This window comes from Leptodactylus fuscus, chromosome 1, assembly GCF_031893055.1.
Source record: "Leptodactylus fuscus isolate aLepFus1 chromosome 1, aLepFus1.hap2, whole genome shotgun sequence".
Classification (NCBI taxonomy): Eukaryota; Metazoa; Chordata; class Amphibia; order Anura; family Leptodactylidae; genus Leptodactylus; species Leptodactylus fuscus.
In genome coordinates, this window is record NC_134265.1 from 168,062,293 (window position 1) to 168,087,668 (window position 25,376).

Genomic DNA, 25,376 nt, shown 5'->3' on the forward strand with positions numbered 1-25,376 from the left:
GCAGAGCTTCATTATTGAGGCAGTGTGGCATTGAAGTGTATGGGATAGCACTGCTTTACCTGCACTCGCTGCTACAGTTTGAATGGCAAGCACGCTACCTTGGTACCAGAGTATTGCAAGGACTCCAGGCGTCAGAACCCCGCAGATCTAATATTAATGAGGTATCTTAAAGATAGGCCATCAATTTGCGATAGTTGATAACCTGTTTAATTATGCCACATGGCACCTGCTGAGATGCACCAGAATTATTAATGGCCGGTGCCTCTTAATAACATTCTGACGCACCTCATGCCAGGAATTAATTACGATTGGTGGGAAAAGACAGCCATAACAAAATTCCCACACTGTGTTTTAAAACTGCACTTAAAGTCCATTTGTAAAGCTTTACTTTATAAATTATCGCAGCTAATCTTTCAATCACTTCGAGGTATTCCTGACAGATCCCCAACTAAGACTTGTCAGACAGATATAAAATGTCTATTGTCTGCAGTACTCGTATATAATACTTCAATGCTGTCTTTTAACTGGAAAAAAGTAAATTACTTTTCTAACTAATTTAATAGTTAATAAACCTACGACGGAAATGTACTTATGCAAAAAAAAGGTGTTTCGAATTTTTGTGGCAATGCATTTTAAAAACAGCTGCTCACATATTTACACATTATAGTAAAACTAAAGTAGTCACTAGAGATGAGCGAACGGTGAAATATTCAAGATTCGTTTTGAATAGCCCCTCAATATTCGACCATTCGAACGAATATCGAACCCCATTATAGTATATGGGGAAAAATGCTTTGTTTCAGGGGAAGCTACACTTCGACTCAGGAGAGTCACCAAGTCCACTATGACACCCCAGCATATGATGCCAGCACCTCTGCAATGCAACTGGGACAGCAGGGGAAGCATGCCTGGGGGCATCTAACATGCCCAAGTACCTGTATTATGCCACTATCTCGTCGGGATCCCTGTCAGCTTGCGATATGCGGGAGCTGACTTTTTCCCATAGAAATGCATTGCCCAGCGTTGATTGGCCGAATGCCATACAGAGTACAGCATTTGGCCAATCAACGCTGGTTCTGCTGGAGGAGGCGGAGTCTAAGATCGGTCCACAGTAGTCTCCATTCTGGTCCGATCTCAGATGTAGCAGTGTTGAGTGCACAGCTCTGCTACACGGGAGATGTAGCAGAGCTGGCCGTGCCATTTTTACAAAAAAAAAAAAACAGTGCCTATTTAAGATGCAGTATCTGGTGGAAAAGAATGTGTCAAAAGTTTAACACATTTTTGGCATAAACTAACAAATAGTTGGTGTAAAATTAGACAAACTAAAGATCCACCATATTTGTCAAGTAGTATCAGCCACTGTAATAAATCAATTTTAAAACTTTCTGGTCTAAGTTGACAATCTCTAACTATCAGACAGTATTAGTAAATCTCCCCTTTAGATTTTTTGCTAAATACAGTGTATAAATATAAACATTTGCATAGACACTTATGAAAGAACTGATTGCATAGACACTTATGAAAGAACTGATCATATTCCCAGATATTCCAGACATGATGTTAGTATATGGCTAACTGCCTTTTTTTCTATGAGTAGCCTTCGCTATGTCCATGTATGCTCTCTTTTGCTTCTCTCTCTACTCCTTTGAGCATACAGAGGGTTCCTTGTCATGGGGAGCTGCCTGTTTCTAAACAGTTTATTGTGCTTGTCAGAGGAGATAGGAAGTCAGACAGCATTTTTTTAAATTGTAGAGAAGACACTGCAGCTTTCAAAGCATGTGGCCCTCGAAACCAAGGATCCCTCTGCAATTCATTGGAAAAGCTACAGTGAGCATGTGTCCACATTGGCACTTTAACTGAGATGGACACAGTAAAGGATATTCATAGAAAGAACAGGTGACACTCTTCAACTTTATCCCAGGAATTTCTGGTAATGTCTTAAATAAGTGCAAATACAAAAACATATTTATAATGAAGCCAGAATAATTATAAACACAATTCCTTGTGTGACAATCCCTTTAAAAGGGGTCATCTATATTCAGAAAAGAAACTAGAATACAACACTAGCATTGGTTAAACTATACAAGTCTTTTAATTCAGTCTTCTGTTTTCAAGTTTTTACTTACGCTTGTCGCTCTGTAAAAATCACATCTATGCTCTGGGCTTCCCGATCATTCTGCGCTTTTAACTATCAAAACAAGAAAATATTCCCATGAAGAACAAGAAAACAACACATTCCTGTTAACAATTAATTAAAAAGTTAGGAAAATGTACTAAATTTAAAATCTAAAGATGTGTGTAACGCTGCCACACTGCACTAACCACTACTATTGTACTACTACTCCTAGCAGGCACCCTCCCTGGTTACCTTGGCTTCTTGCCAAGCAGTCCATGCTCCCGCATGTAGCCTGTTCTCCAGTTGCTGATGCACCTGGGATTGCTCATAGGGTGAGCACACCCTCTTTCAGTAACTTGAGGATTAACATTTACAATTGTGTACCTCCCGGCCAATTCCAGAATGGTTTGGTCTTATGCTTGCTCAGTCGTGAGCAATATAGGCCTCTAGCCTGGCATTCTTAAGTTTATTTGGATATGACCTCTAGCTTGTTGGTTGAGTCTGAAATGGAGTGGTTTAAAGAGGACCTTTCACCATATCCGGGCACAGGCAGTTCTATATACTGCCGGAAAGCTGACAGTGCGCTGAATTCAGCGCACTGTCGGCTTTCCCGATCTGTGCCCGGTGTGAAGAGCTTACGGCCCGGTACCGTAGCTCTTCTATGGTCAGAAGGGCGTTTCTGACCATTAGCCAGAGACGTCCTTCTGCCTCGCGGCACCAATCGCGCTGTGCTGTGGAGCGGGGAGGAACGCCCCCTCCCTCTGCTCACACAGCTTGTCCGTAGACTAGCATTATCAGGAGCAGGAGGGGGGAGTTCCTCCCGGCTCCACAGTACAGCGCGATTGGCGCCGCGAGGCAGAAGGACGTCTCTGGCTAATGGTCAGAAACGCCCTTCTGACTGTAAAGCGCTACGGTACCGGGACCGATAGCGCTTTACACCGGGCACGGATCAGGAAAGCCGACAGTGCGCTGAATTCAGCGCACTGTCAGCTTTCTGGCAGTATATAACACTGCCTGTGCCCAGATATGGTGAAAGGTCCTCTTTAAATTCAGGTGTGTCATGCATCCAGTAGGTGGAGTTAATAATATAATAATAATAATAAATTTTATTTATATAGCACCAACATATTCCGCAGCGCTGTACAATTTGTAGGGTTCAAATACAGACAGAAAGATACATTACAAAGAAAGTCATTTCACACAATGGGACTGAGGGCCCTGCTCGCAAGAGCTTACAATCTATGAGGTAGAGGGGGTGACACAAGAGGTAGCAGGGGCAGCATTGCTTATACAGAGGTCAGACACTTTCGTAATAGAGGTGACTGTCATACACAAACATAAAACTTTATGAGCCGTCAACAGTCGTGTCCTTTAACATGTGGATGGAGCTTGGACCTATAAAGTTAGCATGAGATGACATCATATCATGTGGGGAAATGTGGGAGCAGGGACAGAGGAGGGTTAAGGGTTTACATTAGAAATTGATAGGCTTGTCTGAAAAGATGGGTTGCCTCAGTTCTGGGAGTGTTCGCTGTACGGTCTGGTGGGCTCTGCTCGCCAGGCAGTCACAGCTAACACACCCGGATCAAAGTCATTTACCGATGTTGCATTTTTGATGTAGAGGGGTCTCCTCTCCTACATGCAACCCTAACCGACCTGGTATGATGTTGATATAGCAGGTGATGCCTCATACTAAATCACAGAAGCCAGCGCCACCTACTGGATCCACAGCATACCAGGCAGCATCAAAATTTACCCACTCCATTCTAGTATCTAACCTGGCTTGCTTTTTGATTCTGTTCCTGCTTGTTTGTCCTGATTGGTCTCATTTATGTGTAGGACTTCTGCCTGGCCCCAACCTGTGAACCTGAGCTGCCTGCTCTGACCTTTTGGCTTCACAACACTGCTATACTGTTGCCTGCAACAGATTTTTGTACTGGACTCGACCACTCTTTAGCCTGAACTTTTGGATCTTCACACTGGTGTCTCTCTGAACTCTGGGGAGATGCCACCTACCGTGGAACCACTTCAAAAGGTAGCAACCTGTTAGTCTCAAAGTGACCAGTTCTTCATACATGATTTGAGGGGTGAAGACAAGGGATGCTACTTAGATAATGTCCTTGGGAATAGCCTAAAGTGAAACCAGTAGTGTCGCAAAGCAGGTCCACATCCACTGTCCTTTACAATGTGCTTGGTAATATAAATAACTAGGCACAGTGATACATCTATGCTTTTACACAGTGTAACACACATTTAGATCTAAAATAACCTACCTGACTAGGGTTGGATATCACTTGTCTGTCTGGTCCACAATAAGATGAAAATACTCCTGTAATTTCATTTCTATAACATATATCCTTAAGGTTGGGTTTATACAGGGTTTCTTTTTTAATGAAGAACTGCGTGCTGATATTGTAGCAATTACTAGCTCATGTTGCTCTGACTCTGACCTATATATTGACGGCCAACAAATTCTAAACATCTTTTAGGTTTACTAGTCATTGGCATAGAGGTGAAATGCAGAGTAACGTGACAGACTTTAATGCAATTAAAAAATGTACACAGTTCTGCAAAAAAAACACTGTGTAAACCCAGCCTCAGGGTGCCCTTACATGATGCAGCTCGACCACTGCTATTTGCTAATTGCTGGGTGACATCTGTACTTCCCATTTGAAGCAATGGAATTTATGCAACAGCTCTACCATGTGTGAATATACCCTGAACCACCTCTGCATTGACATAATTAAACTTAAATGTGCTTATGTATTATATTCTGTCATTTAAATCTTACAACAGGTTTTTAAAATCGATTGTATAAAGCTTTACATAACAGGAAAGTCAATACATGGTAATATATAAAAATGGTCTGATCTTGTGGACCAATATTGTGGGAATCAGGCCAAGCTTGCTTATACTTACATACACAAACACTTTCCTAAATTATAGAAGGGGCAGAGATAAGCTTCTGAATTCAACTAAGAGCCTGTTCACATTATGTTTTTGCTGCAAGCCAAGTGTATGGGTCTGAATGTGAAAAAGGAGTTTACAAACATATTCCTCCATTCATAGACTTTAATGGATCAGAAAAGAACCTGTACGACAGCTGCAGGGTAACTGACTCAGTTTATGTAACAGGGGCCACTTACTATATTATAGTCATTTAATACTTCTTCCATGTCTGTGTTAGTATTCAACTTGTCCACCAACTGAAAAATAAACAAAAGATCTATTATAGTCAATGACACAAAATTACTGGTAGTTTTTCACCTCCATTTTATATAAAGCTTGTTTCTACAACTGATCAGACGGCTGCCCCGTCCCAACAGCCTGTGTGTATGCTCCAAGGGGCACAGGATCACTATTTGCTGTGTTAGCCTTGCATAACAAGGCCGTATGAAGTTTACGGATCAGTAAAAACAGCACAGATGACACACGAACTAGTATCCTTTTTACATCTGTGGTTTCCACTAAGGCCGGGTTCACATCTGCGCTCTGGCCTCCACTTTCAGGTTTCCGTCTTCTGCCAATAGAAGACGGAAACCTGGCAGACAGTGTCCAGCCGTGAGTGCCTGTGAGCGTTTTGTGCTCTCCGAGGCGAAACCGTTTTTTTTTTAACCCGACACGAAGTCCTGCATATCCGACTTTGTGTCCAGTTAAAAAAAAAACGGTTTCGTCACGGAGAACACAAAACGCTCACAGGTGCTCACGGCTGGACATTTTCCAAGCCCATTCAAACAAATGGGTTTGAAAAGTGACTGCAGGTTTCCGTCTCCTGACCAGTTTCTCGGGCAGGAAACGGAAACCTGCAAAACGGAGATCAGGCGCTGATGTGAACCCGCTCTAACCCATATATTGAATTGAATGGACCAAGCTGCAATTACATACAGGTGTAGGATGTGTAGGGGACCATAGAAATGAATGGGTCCATAATTTTATCCGCAATTGCAGAAGAATAGATTTGTGGAGGCTTAAATGGGTATTTCCAATTCAAGGATACTATCTATACTCCTAGCTTATGTAAATTCAAAAGTTTTCCTATATACATTGCTTTAGAAATGGAAGGTTATACCTTATGTTCTTCTGTGAGAAAATAAAAGTTTCCTGCTCACATGGAGAATCAGAGCTAGTTCACATATAATCTTCCAGGGGCCATATGATTTGAATGGGTGAATGGATTTTAAAAAGAAAAACAATATTTTGTTCAGGGGAACAGCAAGAATCAAATGGTGCATAATACTTAACATTTTGTATGTGGTGACAGGTTCTCTTTAACTTCTTAATTACTACCATATGACCATTTTTATACATAGAGAGTAAATCCTCTTTAATCCCTTCCCGACATCCATCGTATTATTATGGTGGATGGCAGGTCTTTAAAGATGGCGGCCACTCTGCTTGGAGTTTGGACTTCTATTGATCAACTGCAGGTTCAAGCCCCCTAAGGGGGCTTATAAAATAGTAAAAAAAAAAAGTTTTAAAAATAAAATAAATGATCAAATTCCCCCCTTTCTCTAGAATACATATAAAACTAAAAAATTTACTGTGAAGCACATACAAATTAGGTATCCCTGTGTCTGAAAACGGTGAACAGTGTAATGGAAAAAAAAATTAAAAGTCCTGAGCCACCGTTTTTTCAGTGTTTCGTCTCTGGTAAAAATTTAAATAAAAAGTGAATAAAACAACAGACATTCCCCAAAATAGTGTAACTAAAAGTACACCTTAGTCAACCCTGTACACAGAAATATAAAAAGTTACATGTGTCAGAATAGGTGACTTTAAAGGGATTCTACCATTGAAATGAATTTTTTTGGCGATCACACGTAGGAATAGCCTTTAGAAAGGGTATTCGTCTCTTACCTTTAGATGTGGTCTCCGCCGCGCTGTTCCTTAGAAATACCGGTTTTTACCGGTATGCAAATTAGTTCTCTTGCAGCAATGGGGGCGGGCCCCAGCGCTGAAAATGCGATGGGGGCGTCCCCACTGCTGCTCCACCGACGCCTCTATCTTTGGCTGGATCCTCCCCTTCTTTCGTCGTCTTCCTTCTGCGTCACCTCCGACGCCTGCACAGTTGGCTCTGCCAGTGAGACACCAGCAGAGCCGAGTGCGCATGCCGGCCGGCGGCCATTTTTGGGAGGCCGCTCCTGTATTGAACTACAAGAGAAAGAGCGGCCTCCCAAAAATGGCCGCCGGCATGCGCAGTCGACTCTACTAGTGTCTCACTGGCAGAGCCAACTGCGCAGGCGTCGGAGATGATGCAGAAGGAAGACGACGAAAGAAGGGGAGGATCCAGCCGAAGATAGAAGCGTTGGTGGAGCGTTTTCTCGAGCAGCAGTGGGGATGCCCCATCGCATTTTCAGCGCTGGGGCCCGCCCCCATCGCTGCGAGAGAACTAATTTGCATACCGGTAAAAACCAGTATTTCTAAGAAACGGCGCAGTGGAGACCACGTCTAAAGGTAAGAGACGAATAGCCTTTCTAAAGGCTATTCCGATGTGTGATCGCCAAACAAAATCATTTCAATGGTAGAATCCCTTTAAGAAAATTTTTGACATTTCTGTTAAAGGTGTATAAACTTAAATAAAACCATGTAAATTTGGTATGCCCGGAATCGTTCCCGAAACATAGAATATAGATGTCATATAGTCATTTTGGCTGAACAGTGAACAGCGTAAAAGCGAAGCCTCTAAGAAAGTCGCACGTATGCAGTTTTTCTCCAGTTCCACCCTATTCTGAATTATTTTCTCCAACTTCCCAGTACACTGTACAGAATAATAAATGGTAATATTGTGAAGAACAATTTGTCCCGCAAACATTAAGCCCTCATATGGCTTTGTGAACGGAAAACTAAAAAACGTAACATCGAAAAATGCCACCAATGGAATGGGGTTAATCAGAAATTTACAATAGTACCATTCAGTATATCCTGGAAATATAGATTAGCAAAATAAAAAACGTATCATGTACCATGTTGTAGTCGGCAAGCTGCCCCTGTTGTTCTTTAATTTCATGAGCAAGCACTTCAGCTCTGAGAAAAGATTAGAATAAATTAATTACCTTTTTTCCATTGTCCAAATAACAGAACAGAACAAGTAGGTTTTATCCATACAGTTACACAAGAATTATGGTATATACTAATGGGCCTGATAGAGCGGTTTCTATTCAACCATGTCACTATGTTCTAAATATTCTGAAAACTGCTTTTACAGCAGTTTTGCAATTTTATTGTAGTTTTGTTTCACCTATCGATTACTGACATACAGGTACATTAAAGTAGTACTCCTATCACTGACATACATGACTTACATACTAGGACAAAGATGTGAATACAGATAGCAGAGCCCACCTTTATTGAGGATACGTCAGAAGTTTCCCAAATAGGATATACACCTTTAATAAATCAACTTCAATCTTTTTGTCTCCTATTTTATTTCACATAACAGTATTAGTATGTCTAAAATAAAATCACAATCTAAAAACATTTACAGGTCACTGTAGCAATGACATTTCTTTCAATTTTCATTGTAATATTCACTGTCATCAATTCTATCAATTTTCAACAGGTTCTCAAAGAGGTTTTAAAGCATTAAGAATCTGTGCTCAATGAAATAAATACCAAGCGTGATGTTATCTTATATACATAATACGGCAGTGGTCTCCAAAATCGAAGCTTGATATATTAAAACTGATCTCGCACTTAACATTCACAATATGCTTTATACCTTTATTCAATAGAAATTAAGACTTTAAACAATTTTCCACAAAGCAACAGCTCAAGACATGACTTGCCTTTTCTCATAGGACAGATACACAGAATTCTCCTGATTATATGTATCAATATCTTTTTTCAGCTTCGTCATTTCTGCAGTAAGTTCATTGATTTTGCTTCTAAAGATAAAATGAATTTATATATGATAAATTATATTATACATGTATAAGAAAATAAATCCAAATGTCTCCCTTAAAAGGTAACCAAAGCTCAAGCAATTTTTTAAAGATATATAACAATATTCTCTTATTCATAATCTTAAAGTGGCGGGGTGATGTATCCCAAAAAGACACGGGGTACCAGTGTGTCTGATCTCAATAAAAGTACTTAACTGGACCAGCGCTGGTACCCCTGTGTTTTTTTGGGGGGTACATCACCCTGCCACTTCTGGATCTTTGCAACATGGGATTTGTACCATGTGAAGGAGGTGCCCAGCTGCTCTAAGAGTCCGGCATCCAGTTGGAAATCATCTGATATGAGCTCATCCCAACTGCACAAGGTGAGAACCTTTACATCTTATCAACCATATCTGATTGCCTTAAAAATATTACACTATTGGCACTGAGTTTTATATTTTTTCGTTATTCACAATCTTGACCAGTAACATATAAGCAGTGACCAGACCAGTGTACTTAAAAAGATCAAAAAAGTTAAAGAGGTTCTAGAGACATAGTCTCTTTCCCAGTCTGACACTGAGCAAAGGTCCTTAATTCTCAGCGCTGACATGTCGTCGGTTCAGGAAATCAGCTGGCGCCATAAGCAGTGGGTAACTTACAGCTGTGTATTATTGGGGTCACCCTTATCTGATCTCCTGTGCCATGATCAGAGAAACTAATATGCTGCCGTGGCAACCTGAGGCCTGATAAAGGCTCCCTAGTCCACCATCTCTACTTGTCTATCAGATTACACTTCAATACATTAGTACTGGGATCAGATAATCCTATGACCTATTCCTTAATGGAACGTAAAAATTGAAACATTTTTTTAAAAAAAAGTTGAAAAATTTTTTTTAAAATAAACAAAGAAATTAATTATAAATATGTCCACATTTTTATTATATGGACATTTATGTACAAATAATAAATGAAAAAAAATACAGGTTTAATATTGCCATTTTCGTAACAAGCTGAACTATAACAATAATGCATATTTTTTCCAACATAGTGAATGCTGTGAAACCTAAAGCTAAAAAACTGAAAGCAAAGTGAAAACGTTGTATGTACTCTAAAATGCTATTAACAAAAAGTACATCTTGTCTTGCAAAATACAAACCTTCAACCAGCTCCATTACTAGTAGAAAAATAAAAAAAAGTAATGGTTCTCAAAACATGAGGACACAAAACAAATTATTTTTTTAAAGAAAAGTGTTTATATTGCGCAAAATGAGAAAAATACCAAATAAAAAACTATGGTTTTAGGTATCTCTGTAATTGTATTGACGCATAGAACTAGAATGTCAATTATTCTCAATGGTAAATAGCACAAAATTGATCATGTAAAAAACAGCGAGATAACTGGCCTTTTTTCCCAATGCTCTCTCTCTCTCATATATATATATATATATATATATATATATATATATATATATATATATATATATATATATATACACACACACACAGTACAGACCAAAAGTTTGGACACACCTTCTCATTCTAAGAGTTTTCTGTATTTTCATGACTATGACAATAATAGATTCGCACTGAAGGCATCAAAACTATGAATTAACACGTGTGGAATTATATACTTAACAAAAAAGTGTGAAACAACTGAAAATATGTCTTATATAGAGATGAGCGAACACTAAAATGTTCGAGGTTCGAAATTCGATTCGAACAGCCGCTCAATGTTCGTGTGTTCGAATGGGTTTCGAACCCCATTATAGTCTATGGGGAACAGATACTCGTTAAGGGGGAAACCCAAATCCGTGTCTGGAGGGTCACCAAGTCCACTATGACACCCCAGGAAATGATGCCAACACCTCTGGAATGACACTGGGACAGCAGGGGAAGCATGTCTGGGGGCATCTAACACACCAAAGACCCTCTATTACCCCAACATCACAGCCTAACAACTACACACTTTACACACTCAATACCACCTCTCTGACAGTAGGAAAACACCTTGAAACATGTGTATTTGGCACTTGCAGTGAGGAGAGCTTGTCACCAGCAGTGAATTTGGCCCTTGTAGTAAGTTGAGGTTGGCACCAACATTTGTTTTGAAAATCAGGGTGGATTGAGCCTCTAACCAGCAGAGTTTGGGCAAATTCATGGTGGAGGGAGCCTCTAAACACCCCAGTTTGGGCAAATTCATGGTGGAGGGAGCCTCTAAAAACCCCAGTTTGGACCAATTCATGGTGGAGGGAGCCTCTAACCAGCCCAGTGTGGGCAAATTCATGGTGGAGGGAGCCTCTAAAAAACCCAGTTTGGACCAATTCATGGTGGAGGGAGCCTCTAACCAGCCCAGTTTGGGCAAATTCATGGTGGAGGGAGCCTCTAAAAAACCCAGTTTGGACCAATTCATGGTGGAGGGAGCCTCTAACCAGCCCAGTTTGGGCAAATTCATGGTGGAGGGAGCCTCTAACCAGCCCAGTTTGGACCAATTAATGGTGGAGGGAGCCTCTAACCAGCCCAGTTTGGACCAATTAATGGTGGAGGGAGCCTCTAACCAGCCCAGTTTGGACCAATTAATGGTGGAGGGAGCCTCTAACCACCCCAGTTTGGACCAATTCATGGTGGAGGGAGCCTCTAAACAGCCAAGTTTGGACCAATTCATGGTGGAGGGAGCCTCTAAAAACCCCAGTTTGGACCAATTCATGGTGGAGGGAGCCTCTAACCAGCCCAGTTTGGGCAAATTCATGGTGGAGGGAGCCTCTAAACAGCCCAGTTTGGGCAAATTCATGGTGGAGGGAGCCTCTAACCAGCCCAGTTTGGACCAATTAATGGTGGAGGGAGCCGCTAAACAGCCCAGTTTGGACCAATTCATGGTGGAGGGAGCCTCTAAAAAACCCAGTTTGGACCAATTCATGGTGGAGGGAGCCTCTAAACAGCCCAGTTTGGGCAAATTCATGGTGGAGGGAGCCTCTAACCAGCCCAGTTTGGACCAATTAATGGTGGAGGGAGCCTCTAAACAGCCAAGTTTTGGGAAATTCATGGTGGAGGGAGCCTCTAACCAGCCCAGTTTGGACCAATTCATGGTGGAGGGAGCCTCTAAACAGCCCAGTTTGGGCAAATTCATGGTGGAGGGAGACTCTAAAAAACCCAGTTTGGACCAATTCATGGTGGAGGGAGCCTCTAAACAGCCCAGTTTGGGCAAATTCATGGTGGAGGGAGCCTCTAACCAGCCCAGTTTGGACCAATTAATGGTGGAGGGAGCCTCTAAACAGCCAAGTTTTGGGAAATTCATGGTGGAGGGAGCCTCTAACCAGCCCAGTTTGGACCAATTCATGGTGGAGGGAGCCTCTAAACAGCCCAGTTTGGGCAAATTCATGGTGGAGGGAGCCTCTAAAAATCCCAGTTTGGACCAATTCATGGTGGAGGGAGCCTCTAACCAGCCCAGTTTGGACCAATTAATGGTGGAGGGAGCCTCTAAACAGCCAAGTTTGGACCAATTCATGGTGGAGGGAGCCTCTAAAAACCCCAGTTTGGACCAATTCATGGTGGAGGGAGCCTCTAACCAGCCCAGTTTGGGCAAATTCATGGTGGAGGGAGCCTCTAACCAGCCCAGTTTGGACCAATTAATGGTGGAGGGAGCCGCTAAACAGCCCAGTTTGGACCAATTAATGGTGGAGGGAGCCTCTAAAAACCCCAGTTTGGACCAATTCATGGTGGAGGGAGCCTCTAAAAAACCCAGTTTGGACCAATTCATGGTGGAGGGAGCCTCTAACCAGCCCAGTTTGGACCAATTAATGGTGGAGGGAGCCTCTAAACAGCCAAGTTTGGACCAATTCATGGTGGAGGGAGCCTCTAAAAACCCCAGTTTGGACCAATTCATGGTGGAGGGAGCCTCTAACCAGCCCAGTTTGGACCAATTAATGGTGGAGGGAGCCTCTAACCAGCCCAGTTTGGACCAATTAATGGTGGAGGGAGCCTCTAACCAGCCCAGTGGACCAATTAATGGTGGAGGGAGCCTCTAACCACCCCAGTTTGGACCAATTCATGGTGGAGAGAGCCTCTAAACAGCCAAGTTTGGGCAAATTCATGGTGGAGGGAGCCTCTAAACAGCCCAGTTTGGGCAAATTCATGGTGGAGGGAGCCTCTAACCAGCCCAGTTTGGACCAATTAATGGTGGAGGGAGCCGCTAAACAGCCCAGATTGGGCAAATTCATGGTGGAGGGAGCCTCTAAACAGCCCAGTTTGGACCAATTCATGGTGGAGGGAGCCTCTAAAAAACCCAGTTTGGACCAATTCATGGTGGAGGGAGCCTCTAAACAGCCCAGTTTGGGCAAATTCATGGTGGAGGGAGCCTCTAACCAGCCCAGTTTGGACCAATTAATGGTGGAGGGAGCCTCTAAACAGCCAAGTTTTGGGAAATTCATGGTGGAGGGAGCCTCTAACTAGCCCAGTTTGGGCAAATTCATGGTGGAGGGAGCCTCTAAAAAACCCAGTTTGGACCAATTCATGGTGGAGGGAGCCTCTAACCAGCCCAGTTTGGACCAATTAATGGTGGAGGGAGCCTCTAAACAGCCCAGTTTGGGCAAATTCATGGTGGAGGGAGCCTCTAAAAATCCCAGTTTGGACCAATTCATGGTGGAGGGAGCCTCTAACCAGCCCAGTTTGGACCAATTAATGGTGGAGGGAGCCTCTAAACAGCCAAGTTTGGACCAATTCATGGTGGAGGGAGCCTCTAAAAACCCCAGTTTGGACCAATTCATGGTGGAGGGAGCCTCTAACCAGCCCAGTTTGGGCAAATTCATGGTGGAGGGAGCCTCTAACCAGCCCAGTTTGGACCAATTAATGGTGGAGGGAGCCGCTAAACAGCCCAGTTTGGACCAATTAATGGTGGAGGGAGCCTCTAAAAACCCCAGTTTGGACCAATTCATGGTGGAGGGAGCCTCTAAAAAACCCAGTTTGGACCAATTCATGGTGGAGGGAGCCTCTAACCAGCCCAGTTTGGACCAATTAATGGTGGAGGGAGCCTCTAAACAGCCAAGTTTGGACCAATTCATGGTGGAGGGAGCCTCTAAAAACCCCAGTTTGGACCAATTCATGGTGGAGGGAGCCTCTAACCAGCCCAGTTTGGACCAATTAATGGTGGAGGGAGCCTCTAACCAGCCCAGTTTGGACCAATTAATGGTGGAGGGAGCCTCTAACCAGCCCAGTTTGGACCAATTAATGGTGGAGGGAGCCTCTAACCACCCCAGTTTGGACCAATTCATGGTGGAGAGAGCCTCTAAACAGCCAAGTTTGGGCAAATTCATGGTGGAGGGAGCCTCTAAACAGCCCAGTTTGGGCAAATTCATGGTGGAGGGAGCCTCTAACCAGCCCAGTTTGGACCAATTAATGGTGGAGGGAGCCGCTAAACAGCCCAGATTGGGCAAATTCATGGTGGAGGGAGCCTCTAAACAGCCCAGTTTGGACCAATTCATGGTGGAGGGAGCCTCTAAAAAACCCAGTTTGGACCAATTCATGGTGGAGGGAGCCTCTAAACAGCCCAGTTTGGGCAAATTCATGGTGGAGGGAGCCTCTAACCAGCCCAGTTTGGACCAATTAATGGTGGAGGGAGCCTCTAAACAGCCAAGTTTTGGGAAATTCATGGTGGAGGGAGCCTCTAACTAGCCCAGTTTGGGCAAATTCATGGTGGAGGGAGCCTCTAAAAAACCCAGTTTGGACCAATTCATGGTGGAGGGAGCCTCTAACCAGCCCAGTTTGGACCAATTAATGGTGGAGGGAGCCTCTAAACAGCCAAGTTTGGACCAATTCATGGTGGAGGGAGCCTCTAAAAACCCCAGTTTGGACCAATTCATGGTGGAGGGAGCCTCTAACCAGCCCAGTTTGGGCAAATTCATGGTGGAGGGAGCCTCTAAACAGCCCAGTTTGGGCAAATTCATGGTGGAGGGAGCCTCTAACCAGCCCAGTTTGGACCAATTAATGGTGGAGGGAGCCGCTAAACAGCCCAGTTTGGACCAATTCATGGTGGAGGGAGCCTCTAAAAACCCCAGTTTGGACCAATTCATGGTGGAGGGAGCCTCTAAAAAACCCAGTTTGGACCAATTCATGGTGGAGGGAGCCTCTAACCAGCCCAGTTTGGACCAATTAATGGTGGAGGGAGCCTCTAAACAGCCAAGTTTGGACCAATTCATGGTGGAGGGAGCCTCTAAAAACCCCAGATTGGACCAATTCATGGTGGAGGGAGCCTCTAACCAGCCCAGTTTGGGCAAATTCATGGTGGAGGGAGCCTCTAAACAGCCCAGTTTGGGCAAATTCATGGTGGAGGGAGCCTCTAAACAGCCCAGTTTGGGCAAATTCATGGTGGAGGGAGCCTCTAAAAACCCCAGTTTGGACCAATTCATGGTGGAGGGAGCCTCTAAAAACCCCAGTTTGGACCAATTCATGGTGGAGGGAGCCTCTAAAAAACCCAGTTTGGACCAATTCATGGTGGAGGGAGCCTCTAAACAGCCCAGTTTGGACCAATTCATGGTGGAGGGAGCCTCTAAAAACCCCAGTTTGGACCAATTCATGGTGGAGGGAGCCTCTAAACAGCCCAGTTTGGACCAATTCATGGTGGAGAGAGCCTCTAAAAACCCCAGTTTGGACCAATTCATGGTGGAGGGAGCCTCTAAACAGCCCAGTTTGGACCAATTCATGGTGGAGGGAGCCTCTAAAAACCCCAGTTTGGACCAATTCATGGTGGAGGGAGCCGCTAAACAGCCCAGTTTGGACCAATTCATGGTGGAGGGAGCCTCTAACCAGCAGAGTTGGTGGAAATCAGGGTGGAGGGAGCCTCTAACCAGCAGAGTTGTGGGAAAGCAGGGTGGAGGGAGCCTCTAACCAGCAGAGTTGGGGGAAATCAGGGTGGAGGGAGCCTAGTATTAGCAGAATTGTGCAACGCTTATGGTGGATGAGTATGAGGATGCGGAGGAATTGGAGAGGTTGAGTACAGACATGGAGTTTCATGTTGGGGTGCTTTACACAGGTGGGCACAAAAATGAAGGCTCTATCCAGTGGTGGTTCATTTTTATCAAAGTGAGCCGGTCGGCACTCTCAGCTGACAGACGGGTGCGCTTGTCAGTGATGATGCCACCGGCTGCACTGAACACCCTCTCAGATAGGACGCTGGCGGCAGGACAGGACAGCACCTCCAAGGCATATAGGGCAAGTTCAAGCCACAGGTCCAACTTCGACACCCAATACGTGTAGGGCGCAGAGGGGTCGGAGAGGACAGGGCTGTGGTCGGAAAGGTATTCCCGCAACATGCGCCTATACTTCTCACACCTGGTGACACTAGGACCCTCCGTGGCGGCACTTTGGCGAGGGGGTGCCATCAAGGTGTCCCAGACCTTAGACAGTGTGCCCCTCGTTTGTGTGGACCGGTGAGAACTTGGTTGCCTACTGGAGGAACTGCCCTCCCTGCCGCCAACGTCACATGCTGGAAACATCTCCATCATATTCTGCACCAATTGCCTGTGGCAAGCATTGATGCGATTGGCCCTCCCCTCTACCGGAATAAAAGACGAGATGTTGTTTTTATACCGGGGGTCAAGGATAGCAAAGATCCAGTACTGGTTGTCCTCCATGATTTTGACAATACGCTTGTCGGTTGTAAAGCACCCCAACATGAACTCAGCCATGTCTGCCACAGTGTTAGTTGGCATGACTCCTCTGGCCCCACCGGAAAGTTCAATCTCCATTTCCTCCTCATCCTCCATGTCTACCCATCCGCGCTGCAACAATGGGACGATTCGAAGTTGCCCGGAAGCCTCCTGTATCACCATCACATCATTGGACAACTCTTCTTCCTCCTCCTCCTCCATTAAACGCAGTGAAGCGGACAGATGTGTGGACCTACTCTCCAGCTGTGACGGATCGGATGCTATCCCTAACTCCTCTGTGTGATCTGAGTTATCCCTGATGTCAATCAGGGATTCTCTCAGAACACACAAGAGCGGGATTGTAAGGCTCACCATCGCATCCTCAGAGCTCACCCTCCTTGTGGACTCCTCAAAGACCCGTAGGATGTCACAAAGGTCTCTCATCCATGGCCACTCATGGATGTGAAACTGAGGCAGCTGACTTTGTGGCACCCTAGGGTTTTGTAGCTGGTATTCCATCAAAGGTCTCTGCTGCTCAACCACTCTATTCAACATCTGAAACGTTGAGTTCCAGCGTGTGGGGACGTCGCACAAAAGCCGGTGTTGTGGCACATGCAGGCGTTGCTGGAGAGATTTTAAGCTAGCAGCGGCTACTGTCGACTTGCGAAAGTGGGCGCACATGCGCCGCACTTTCACCAGTAGCTCTGGAACATTGGGGTAGCTCTTTAGGAAACGTTGCACCACTAGGTTGAAGACGTGGGCCAGGCATGGAACATGTTGGAGTCCGGCAAGCTCCAGAGCTGCTACCAGGTTCCGGCCGTTATCACAAACGACCATGCCTGGGCCCAGGTGCAGCGGCTCAAACCATATTGCCGTCTCATCGAGGAGGGCATCCCTCACCTCGGAGGCAGTGTGCTGTCTGTCCCCCAAGCTGATCAGCTTCAGCACAGCCTGCTGACGTCTACCAACGCCAGTGCTGCAACGTTTCCAACTCGTAGCTGGGGTCAATCTAACAGCGGAGGAGGAGGCGGTGGCGGAGGAGGAGGCGGTGGCGGAGGAGGAGGCGGTAGAGGAGGAGGAGGAGGGGGGTGTTCTTCTCGTGTCCCTGCCAGGAATGTTAGGCGGGGAGACGAGGTACACCGGGCCAGTTTGGGAAGCAGTCCCAGCCTCAACTACATTCACCCAGTGTGCCGTCAGTGAAATGTAGCGTCCCTGTCCGCATGCACTTGTCCACGCGTCGGTGGTCAAGTGGACCTTTGTGCAAAGCGCGGAACTAAGGGCCCGCCTGATGTTGAGTGACACGTGCTGGTGCAAGGCGGGGACGGCACACCGGGAGAAGTAGTGACGGCTAGGGACGGCATAGCGAGGTGCCGCAGTTGCCATCAGGTCCAGGAAGGCGGGAGTTTCAACAAGCCGGAACGCCAACATCTCCTGGGCCAGCAGTTTAGCGATGTTGGCGTTCAAGGCTTGCGCGTGTGGGTGGTTAGCAGTGTATTTCTGCCACCGCTCCAATGTCTGAGAGATGGTGGGTTGTTGTAAAGAAACGCCTGATGGTGCCTTTGATGGTGCAGGAGAAGGAGATAAGACAGGACCAGGGGAGGATGAGGTAGAAGTCAACAAAGTGGCGGAGGCAGATGAAGTGGTGTCCTGGCTCGTCCTCTGGAGTGCATCGCCAGCACAGTCAGCAGTGGCAGTGGCAGAGGCAGTGGCAGAGGCAGTGGTAGTGGCGTGAACGGCAGGCGGCCTTTGTCCTGCCGTTGCTGCCTGCCACTGATTCCAGTGCTAGGATTCCAAATGACGGCGCATTGAAGTGGTGGACAGGTTGCTCTTCTCAGAGCCCCTAATCAATTTCGAGAGGCAAATTGTGCAGACAACACTATATCTGTCCTCGGCGCATTCCTTGAAAAAACTCCACACCTTCGAGAAACGTGCCCTCGAGGTGGGAGTTTTTCGGGGCTGGGTACGAACTGGAACATCTTGGGAGATTCCGGGTGTGGCCTGGCTTCGCCTAAGCTGCTGACCTCTGCCTCTGCCTCTAGCTACCCTTTTTGGTGCTGCACCTGCCTCAACATGCACACTACTTTCCCCGCTTGACATCCCCCCTGTCCAGGTCGGGTCAGTGTCCTCATCATCCACCACTTCCTCTTCCAACTCCTGTCTCATCTCCTCCTCCCGCACAATGCGCCGGTCAACTGGATGCCCTGACGGCAACTGCGTCACATCATCGTCGATGAGGGTGGGTTGCTGGTCATCCACCACCAAATCGAATGGAGATGGAGGAGACTCTAGTGTTTGAGCATCTGGACACAGATGCTCCTCTGTTAGGTTCGTGGAATCGTGACGTGGAGAGGCAGGTTGAGGGACAATGAAAGGAGCGGAGAACAGCTCTGGGGAGCAGGGACAGTTTGGGTTATTGTTCTGTAAAGCTTCGGAATTTTGGGAGGAAGGAAGACAAGACTGTTGGGTAATAGGAGGAGAGGAGGCAGAGTCTGACTGGCTGCTGGACAATGTGCTGTAAGCGTTCTCTGACAGCCATTGCAAGACCTGTTCCTGGTTCTCGGGCCTACTAAGGTTTGTACCCTGCAGTTTAGTTAATGTGGCAAGCAACCCTGGCACTGTGGAGTGGCGCAATGCTTGCTGCCCCACAGGAGTAGGCACGGGACGCCCTGTGGCTTCACTGCTACCTTGCTCCCCAGAACCATTCCCCCGACCTCGCCCACGGCCTCGTCCACGTCCCTTTCCGGGAGCCTTGCGCATTTTGAATTCCTAGTTAGAAATTGGCACTGTATACCAGTAGTAAAAATTGTGGGTGCACGTAACCCCAATATATTCTTTGAATTACCAGTCAGAAACTGGCACTATATGGCAGTAGCAAGAAATGAGGGTATTTGTATTCCCAATATATTCTTTGAATTCCCAGTCAGACACTGGCACTATATGGCAGTAGCAAGAAATGAGGGTATTTGTATTCCCAATATATTCTTTGAATTCCCAGTCAGACAATGGCACTGTATACCAGTAGTAAAAATTGTGGGTGCACGTAACCCCAATATATTCTTTGAATTCCCAGTCAGACACTGGCACTATATGGCAGTAGCAAGAAATGAGGGTATTTGTATTCCCAATATATTCTTTGAATTCCCAGTCAGACAATGGCACTGTATACCAGTAGTAAAAATTGTGGGTGCACGTAACCACAATATATTCTTTGAATTACCAGTCAGAAACTGGCACTATATGGCAGTAGCAAGAAATGAGGGTATTTGTATTCCCAATATATTCTTTGAATTCCCAGTCAGACAATGGCACTGTATACCAGTAGTAAAAATTGTGGGTGCACGTAACCCCAATATATTCTTTGAATTCCCAGTCAGACACTGGCACTATATGGCAGTAGCAAGAAATGAGGGTATTTGTATTCCCAATATATTCTTTGAATTCCCAGTCAGACAATGGCACTGTATACCAGTAGTAAAAATTGTGGGTGCACGTAACCCCAATATATTCTTTGAATTACCAGTCAGACACTGGCACTATATGGCAGTAGCAAGAAATGAGGGTATTTATAACCCCAATATATTCTTTGAATTCCCAGTCAGACAATGGCACTGTATACCAGTAGTAAAAATTGTGGGTGCACGTAACCCCAATATATTCTTTGAATTACCAGTCAGAAACTGGCACTATATGGCAGTAGCAAGAAATGAGGGTATTTGTATTCCCAATATATTCTTTGAATTCCCAGTCAGACAATGGCACTGTATACCAGTAGTAAAAATTGTGGGTGCACGTAACCCCAATATATTCTTTGAATTCCCAGTCAGACACTGGCACTATATGGCAGTAGCAAGAAATGAGGGTATTTGTATTCCCAATATATTCTTTGAATTCCCAGTCAGACAATGGCACTGTATACCAGTAGTAAAAATTGTGGGTGCACGTAACCCCAATATATTCTTTGAATTCCCAGTCAGACACTGGCACTATATGGCAGTAGCAAGAAATGAGGGTATTTGTATTCCCAATATATTCTTTGAATTCCCAGTCAGACAATGGCACTGTATACCAGTAGTAAAAATTGTGGGTGCACGTAACCCCAATATATTCTTTGAATTCCCAGTCAGACACTGGCACTATATGGCAGTAGCAAGAAATGAGGGTATTTGTATTCCCAATATATTCTTTGAATTCCCAGTCAGACAATGGCACTGTATACCAGTAGTAAAAATTGTGGGTGCACGTAACCCCAATATATTCTTTGAATTCCCAGTCAGACACTGGCACTATATGGCAGTAGCAAGAAATGAGGGTATTTGTATTCCCAATATATTCTTTGAATTCCCAGTCAGACAATGGCACTGTATACCAGTAGTAAAAATTGTGGGTGCACGTAACCCCAATATATTCTTTGAATTCCCAGTCAGACACTGGCACTATATGGCAGTAGCAAGAAATGAGGGTATTTGTATTCCCAATATATTCTTTGAATTCCCAGTCAGACAATGGCACTGTATACCAGTAGTAAAAATTGTGGGTGCACGTAACCCCAATATATTCTTTGAATTCCCAGTCAGACACTGGCACTATATGGCAGTAGCAAGAAATGAGGGTATTTGTATTCCCAATATATTCTTTGAATTCCCAGTCAGACAATGGCACTGTATACCAGTAGTAAAAATTGTGGGTGCACGTAACCCCAATATATTCTTTGAATTCCCAGTCAGACACTGGCACTATATGGCAGTAGCAAGAAATGAGGGTATTTGTATTCCCAATATATTCTTTGAATTCCCAGTCAGACAATGGCACTGTATACCAGTAGTAAAAATTGTGGGTGTATATAGCCCCAATTCTATTGCTAGGGGACTTGCAGGGTATTTCTGGGGTGAAGGTGGGGGGGCACACCGTTGGAACGGGTATCGGGGTATATATCGGGTATACGGGAATACACTGACAGTGTATTCCATTCAGGATCCTGGGAAAGCTGGGTTGCGGCGATTGAGCCCGTCAGTTCCACGTTACACTGACAAGCTTCTCCCTGGAATTTAGCTCTTACAAGAGCTGTTGTGGTTGTCTTCTCCTTCCTATCCTAGCCTGTCCCTGCCTACCCAGAATCTAAGCCCTAGCTAGCTGGACGGAAACCTCCGTCCTCGGTGAATTGCAAGCTCAGAATGACGCGAACCTGGGCGGCGCTGTTCTTTTAAATTAGAGGTCACATGTTTTCGGCAGCCAATGGGTTTTGCCTACTTTTCTCAACGTCACCGGTGTCGTAGTTCCTGTCCCACCTACCCTGCGCTGTTATTGGAGCAAAAAAGGCGCCAGGGAAGGTGGGAGGGGAATCGAGTAATGGCGCACTTTACCACGCGGTGTTCGATTCGATTCGAACATGCCGAACAGCCTAATATCCGATCGAACATGAGTTCGATAGAACACTGTTCGCTCATCTCTAGTCTTATATTCTAAGTTCTTCAAAGTAGCCACCTTTTGCTTTGATTCCTGCTTTGAACACTCTTGGCATTCTCTTGATGAGCTTCAAGAGGTAGTCACCGGAAATGGTTTTCACTTCACAGGTGTGCCCTGTCAGGTTTAATAAGTGGTTTCTTGCCTTATAAATGGGGTTGGGACCATCAGTTGTGTTGTGCAGAAGTGGATACACAGTTGATAGTCCTACTGAATAGACTGTTAGAATTTGTATTATGGCAAGAAAAAAAGCAGCTAAGTAAAGAAGAACGAGTGGCCATCATTACTTTAAGAAATGAAGGTCAGTCAGACCGAAAAATTGGGAAAACTGTGAAAGTGTCCCCAAGTGCAGTTGCAAAAACCATCAAGCGCTACAAAGAAACTGGCTCCCGTGAGGACCGCCCCAGGAAAGGAAGACCAAGAGTCACCTCTGCTACGGAGGATAAGTTCATCCAAGTCACCAGCCTCAGAAATCGCAGGTTAACAGCAGCTCAGATTAGAGACCAGGTCAATGCCACACAGAGTTCTAGCAGCAGACACATCTCTACAACAGCTGTTAAGAGGAGACTTTGTGCAGCAGGCCTTTATGGTAAAATAGCTGCTAGAAAACCACAGCTAAGGACAGGCAACAAGCAGAAGAGACTTGTTTGGGCTAAAGAACACAAGGAATGGACATTAGACCAGTGGAAATCTGTACTTTGGTCTGATGAGTCCAAATTTGAGATCTTTGGTTCCAACCACCGTGTCTTTGTGCGATGCAGAAAGGGTGAACGGATGGACTCTACATGCCTGGTTTCCACCATGAAGCATGGAGGAGGAGGTGTGATGGTGTGGGGGTGCTTTGCTGGTGACACTGTTGGGGATTTATTCAAAATTGAAGGCATAGTGAACCAGCATGGCTACCACAGCATCTTGCAGCAGCATGCTATTCCATCCAGTTTGCATTTAGTTGGACCATCATTTATTTTTCAACAGGACAATGACCCCAAACACACCTCCAGGCTGTGTAAGGGCTATTTGACCAAGAAGGAGAGTGATGGGGTGCTACGCCAGATGACCTGGCCTCCACAGTCACCAGACCTGAACCTGATCGAGATGGTTTGGGGTGAGCTGGACTGCGGAGTGAAGGCAAAAGGGCCAACAAGTGCTAAGCATCTCTGGGAATTCCTTCAAGACTGTTGGAAGACCATTTCAGGTGACTACCTCTTGAAGCTCATCAAGAGAACGCCAAGAGTGTGCAAAGCAGGAATCAAAGCAAAAGGTGGCTACTTTGAAGAACCTAGAATATAAGACATATTTTCAGTTTCACACTTTTTTGTTAAGTATATAATTCCACATGTGATATTTCATAGTTTTGATGCCTTCAGTGTGAATCTGCAATTGTCATAGTCATGAAAATACAGAAAACTCTTTGGATGAGAAGGTGTGTCCAAACTTTTGGTCTGTACTGTATATTATATAACTAGCTATCTATGCTTCCCAAAAAGCTGCTATTATAATATATAATGTATCCCAGAAAATACAAACTCACAAACAGCTACATTGTCAACAAAAGAAAAAAGTTTAGGCCTTCTGAATTTTTCAAAGAAAATTGCGACTCTTTAAGACCAAAGCTCGCTGAAACGTTGTGGGGTTTATAGATTCAGTAACTCTCTAGGACAGGGGTGGGCAATTAATTTTCCCATGGGGCCACATAAGAAATTGAAACTATGCTAGAGGGCCGCGCCATGGCAAATTTAGCTCCACCCACTTCTACGTTGACTCCGCCCATTCCCAATCATCTTTCGAAGTTCCCCCACAAAGTATTATCCTCCTATAGTTACCTGTGCATTATATGTCCCCACACTATAATGTTCCCTTCCAACTGCCCCACAGTATTAGGTCCCTCTCCTGGTGCCCCAGTATAAACTGGTGGAAACTAGAGGGGACACAAAACTGGAGCAGCTGGAGGGGGACATTAAACAGTGGGGTAGTTTGAGGGGGGCAATAAATTGACAGCTAGAGTGGGACATGAAACTGGGGGCAACTAGAGGAAGACAAGTCCCCCTACAGCTACATCCACGGTTTAATGTCCCCCCAGTTTCATGTCCCCCCCTCCATTTCTCCCTCAGTTTCATATCCTCCTTTATTTGCCCCATTTCATGTCCCCCCCTCCATCTGCCATCTCTGCCCTAGTATAACATTCCCCTTCCATCTCTGCCCTAGTATAACATTCCCCTTCCATCTCTGCCCTAGTATAACATTCCCCTTCCATCTCTGCCCTAGTATAACATTCCCCTTCCATCTCTGCCCTAGTATAACATTCCCCTTCCATCTCTGCCCTAGTATAACGACACACAGACAGACACATATACACACACACTCTCTCCCCCCTGCATCTCACCTTACATCTCAGTACCTTATGACACTCTCCACATGTCTTCATCTTCCTGCCGGCACTAAGACACGCCCCCTAGACACCCCCCCCAGACACGCCTCCCTAGACACGCCGTGCAGGCCGGACTGAATCAGTCAGAGGGCCGGATACGGCCCGGGGGCCGGACTTTGCCCAGGTATGCTCTAGGAGCACTGTCTTCAGTGGTTCTAGGGAAACAACTAAGTTCGACACATACGGCATTTGAAGGAACATCATGCATTCTGAACTATCGGAATCCATGAGAGAGTACACAATTGTAAGTACAAGAAAATTTAAACAACCCCATTGATTAACACTGTCTATGAATGTGAAGGTAAGATTTAACAATCTGTCCACAAAATTGCTTACGGATATGAGACCTAAAACCTCAAAACAATCCCTTGTGACCTTTAAAAAATTAAAATTAATCATATAAACCATTGACATACCTAAGGAGCCCAAGAAAGTAAGATTTGTCCATAATTTGTCTTTGCGGACCTGAAAAAGTGAAATCGCACAAACATTTATATAGTATACAATACAATGCTAAAAAAACAACAACAACAACAACAAAAAAAAACTCACTTAACACGCCCATCCTGCACTTAGCTCTTCCCCCTGGGCAGGTCACACTGCCCAGGAGGAGGAGCTGAATGCATGATGGGTGTGTTTAGCGATGATGCAGCAGTGCTCAGTAATAAAAGAAAACTCCCTCTATAGTCCGGGATCCTCATTTGAATAAAGAATAAAAGTGCTTATTCTACACATCCCTGGGGCTATGAAACATAAGAAAGGTATCATTTTTTTTGCCATCAGTATCTACAGCACTATGGGAGCAGTTTAAAGTAGCTGGGACAGTTATAGGCTCCCTTTAAATTCCTCGATCC

At 45.1% G+C, this 25,376-nt stretch overlaps 1 protein-coding gene across 1 annotated transcript in view; it reads right to left on the bottom strand.

The window, feature by feature from the left end:
- Positions 1–25,376, bottom strand: part of IFT74 (intraflagellar transport 74) — a 106,993-nt gene that overhangs the window by 75,411 nt on the left and 6,206 nt on the right. Inside the window, exons 4-8 of the mRNA XM_075279479.1 lie at positions 24,939–24,987; positions 8,902–9,000; positions 8,080–8,140; positions 5,263–5,322; positions 2,127–2,188 (exon numbers count right to left, since the gene is read on the bottom strand). Of these exons, the coding sequence (XP_075135580.1) occupies positions 2,127–2,188; positions 5,263–5,322; positions 8,080–8,140; positions 8,902–9,000; positions 24,939–24,987 (331 nt within the window). The remainder of the gene's footprint in view (positions 1–2,126; positions 2,189–5,262; positions 5,323–8,079; positions 8,141–8,901; positions 9,001–24,938; positions 24,988–25,376) is intronic.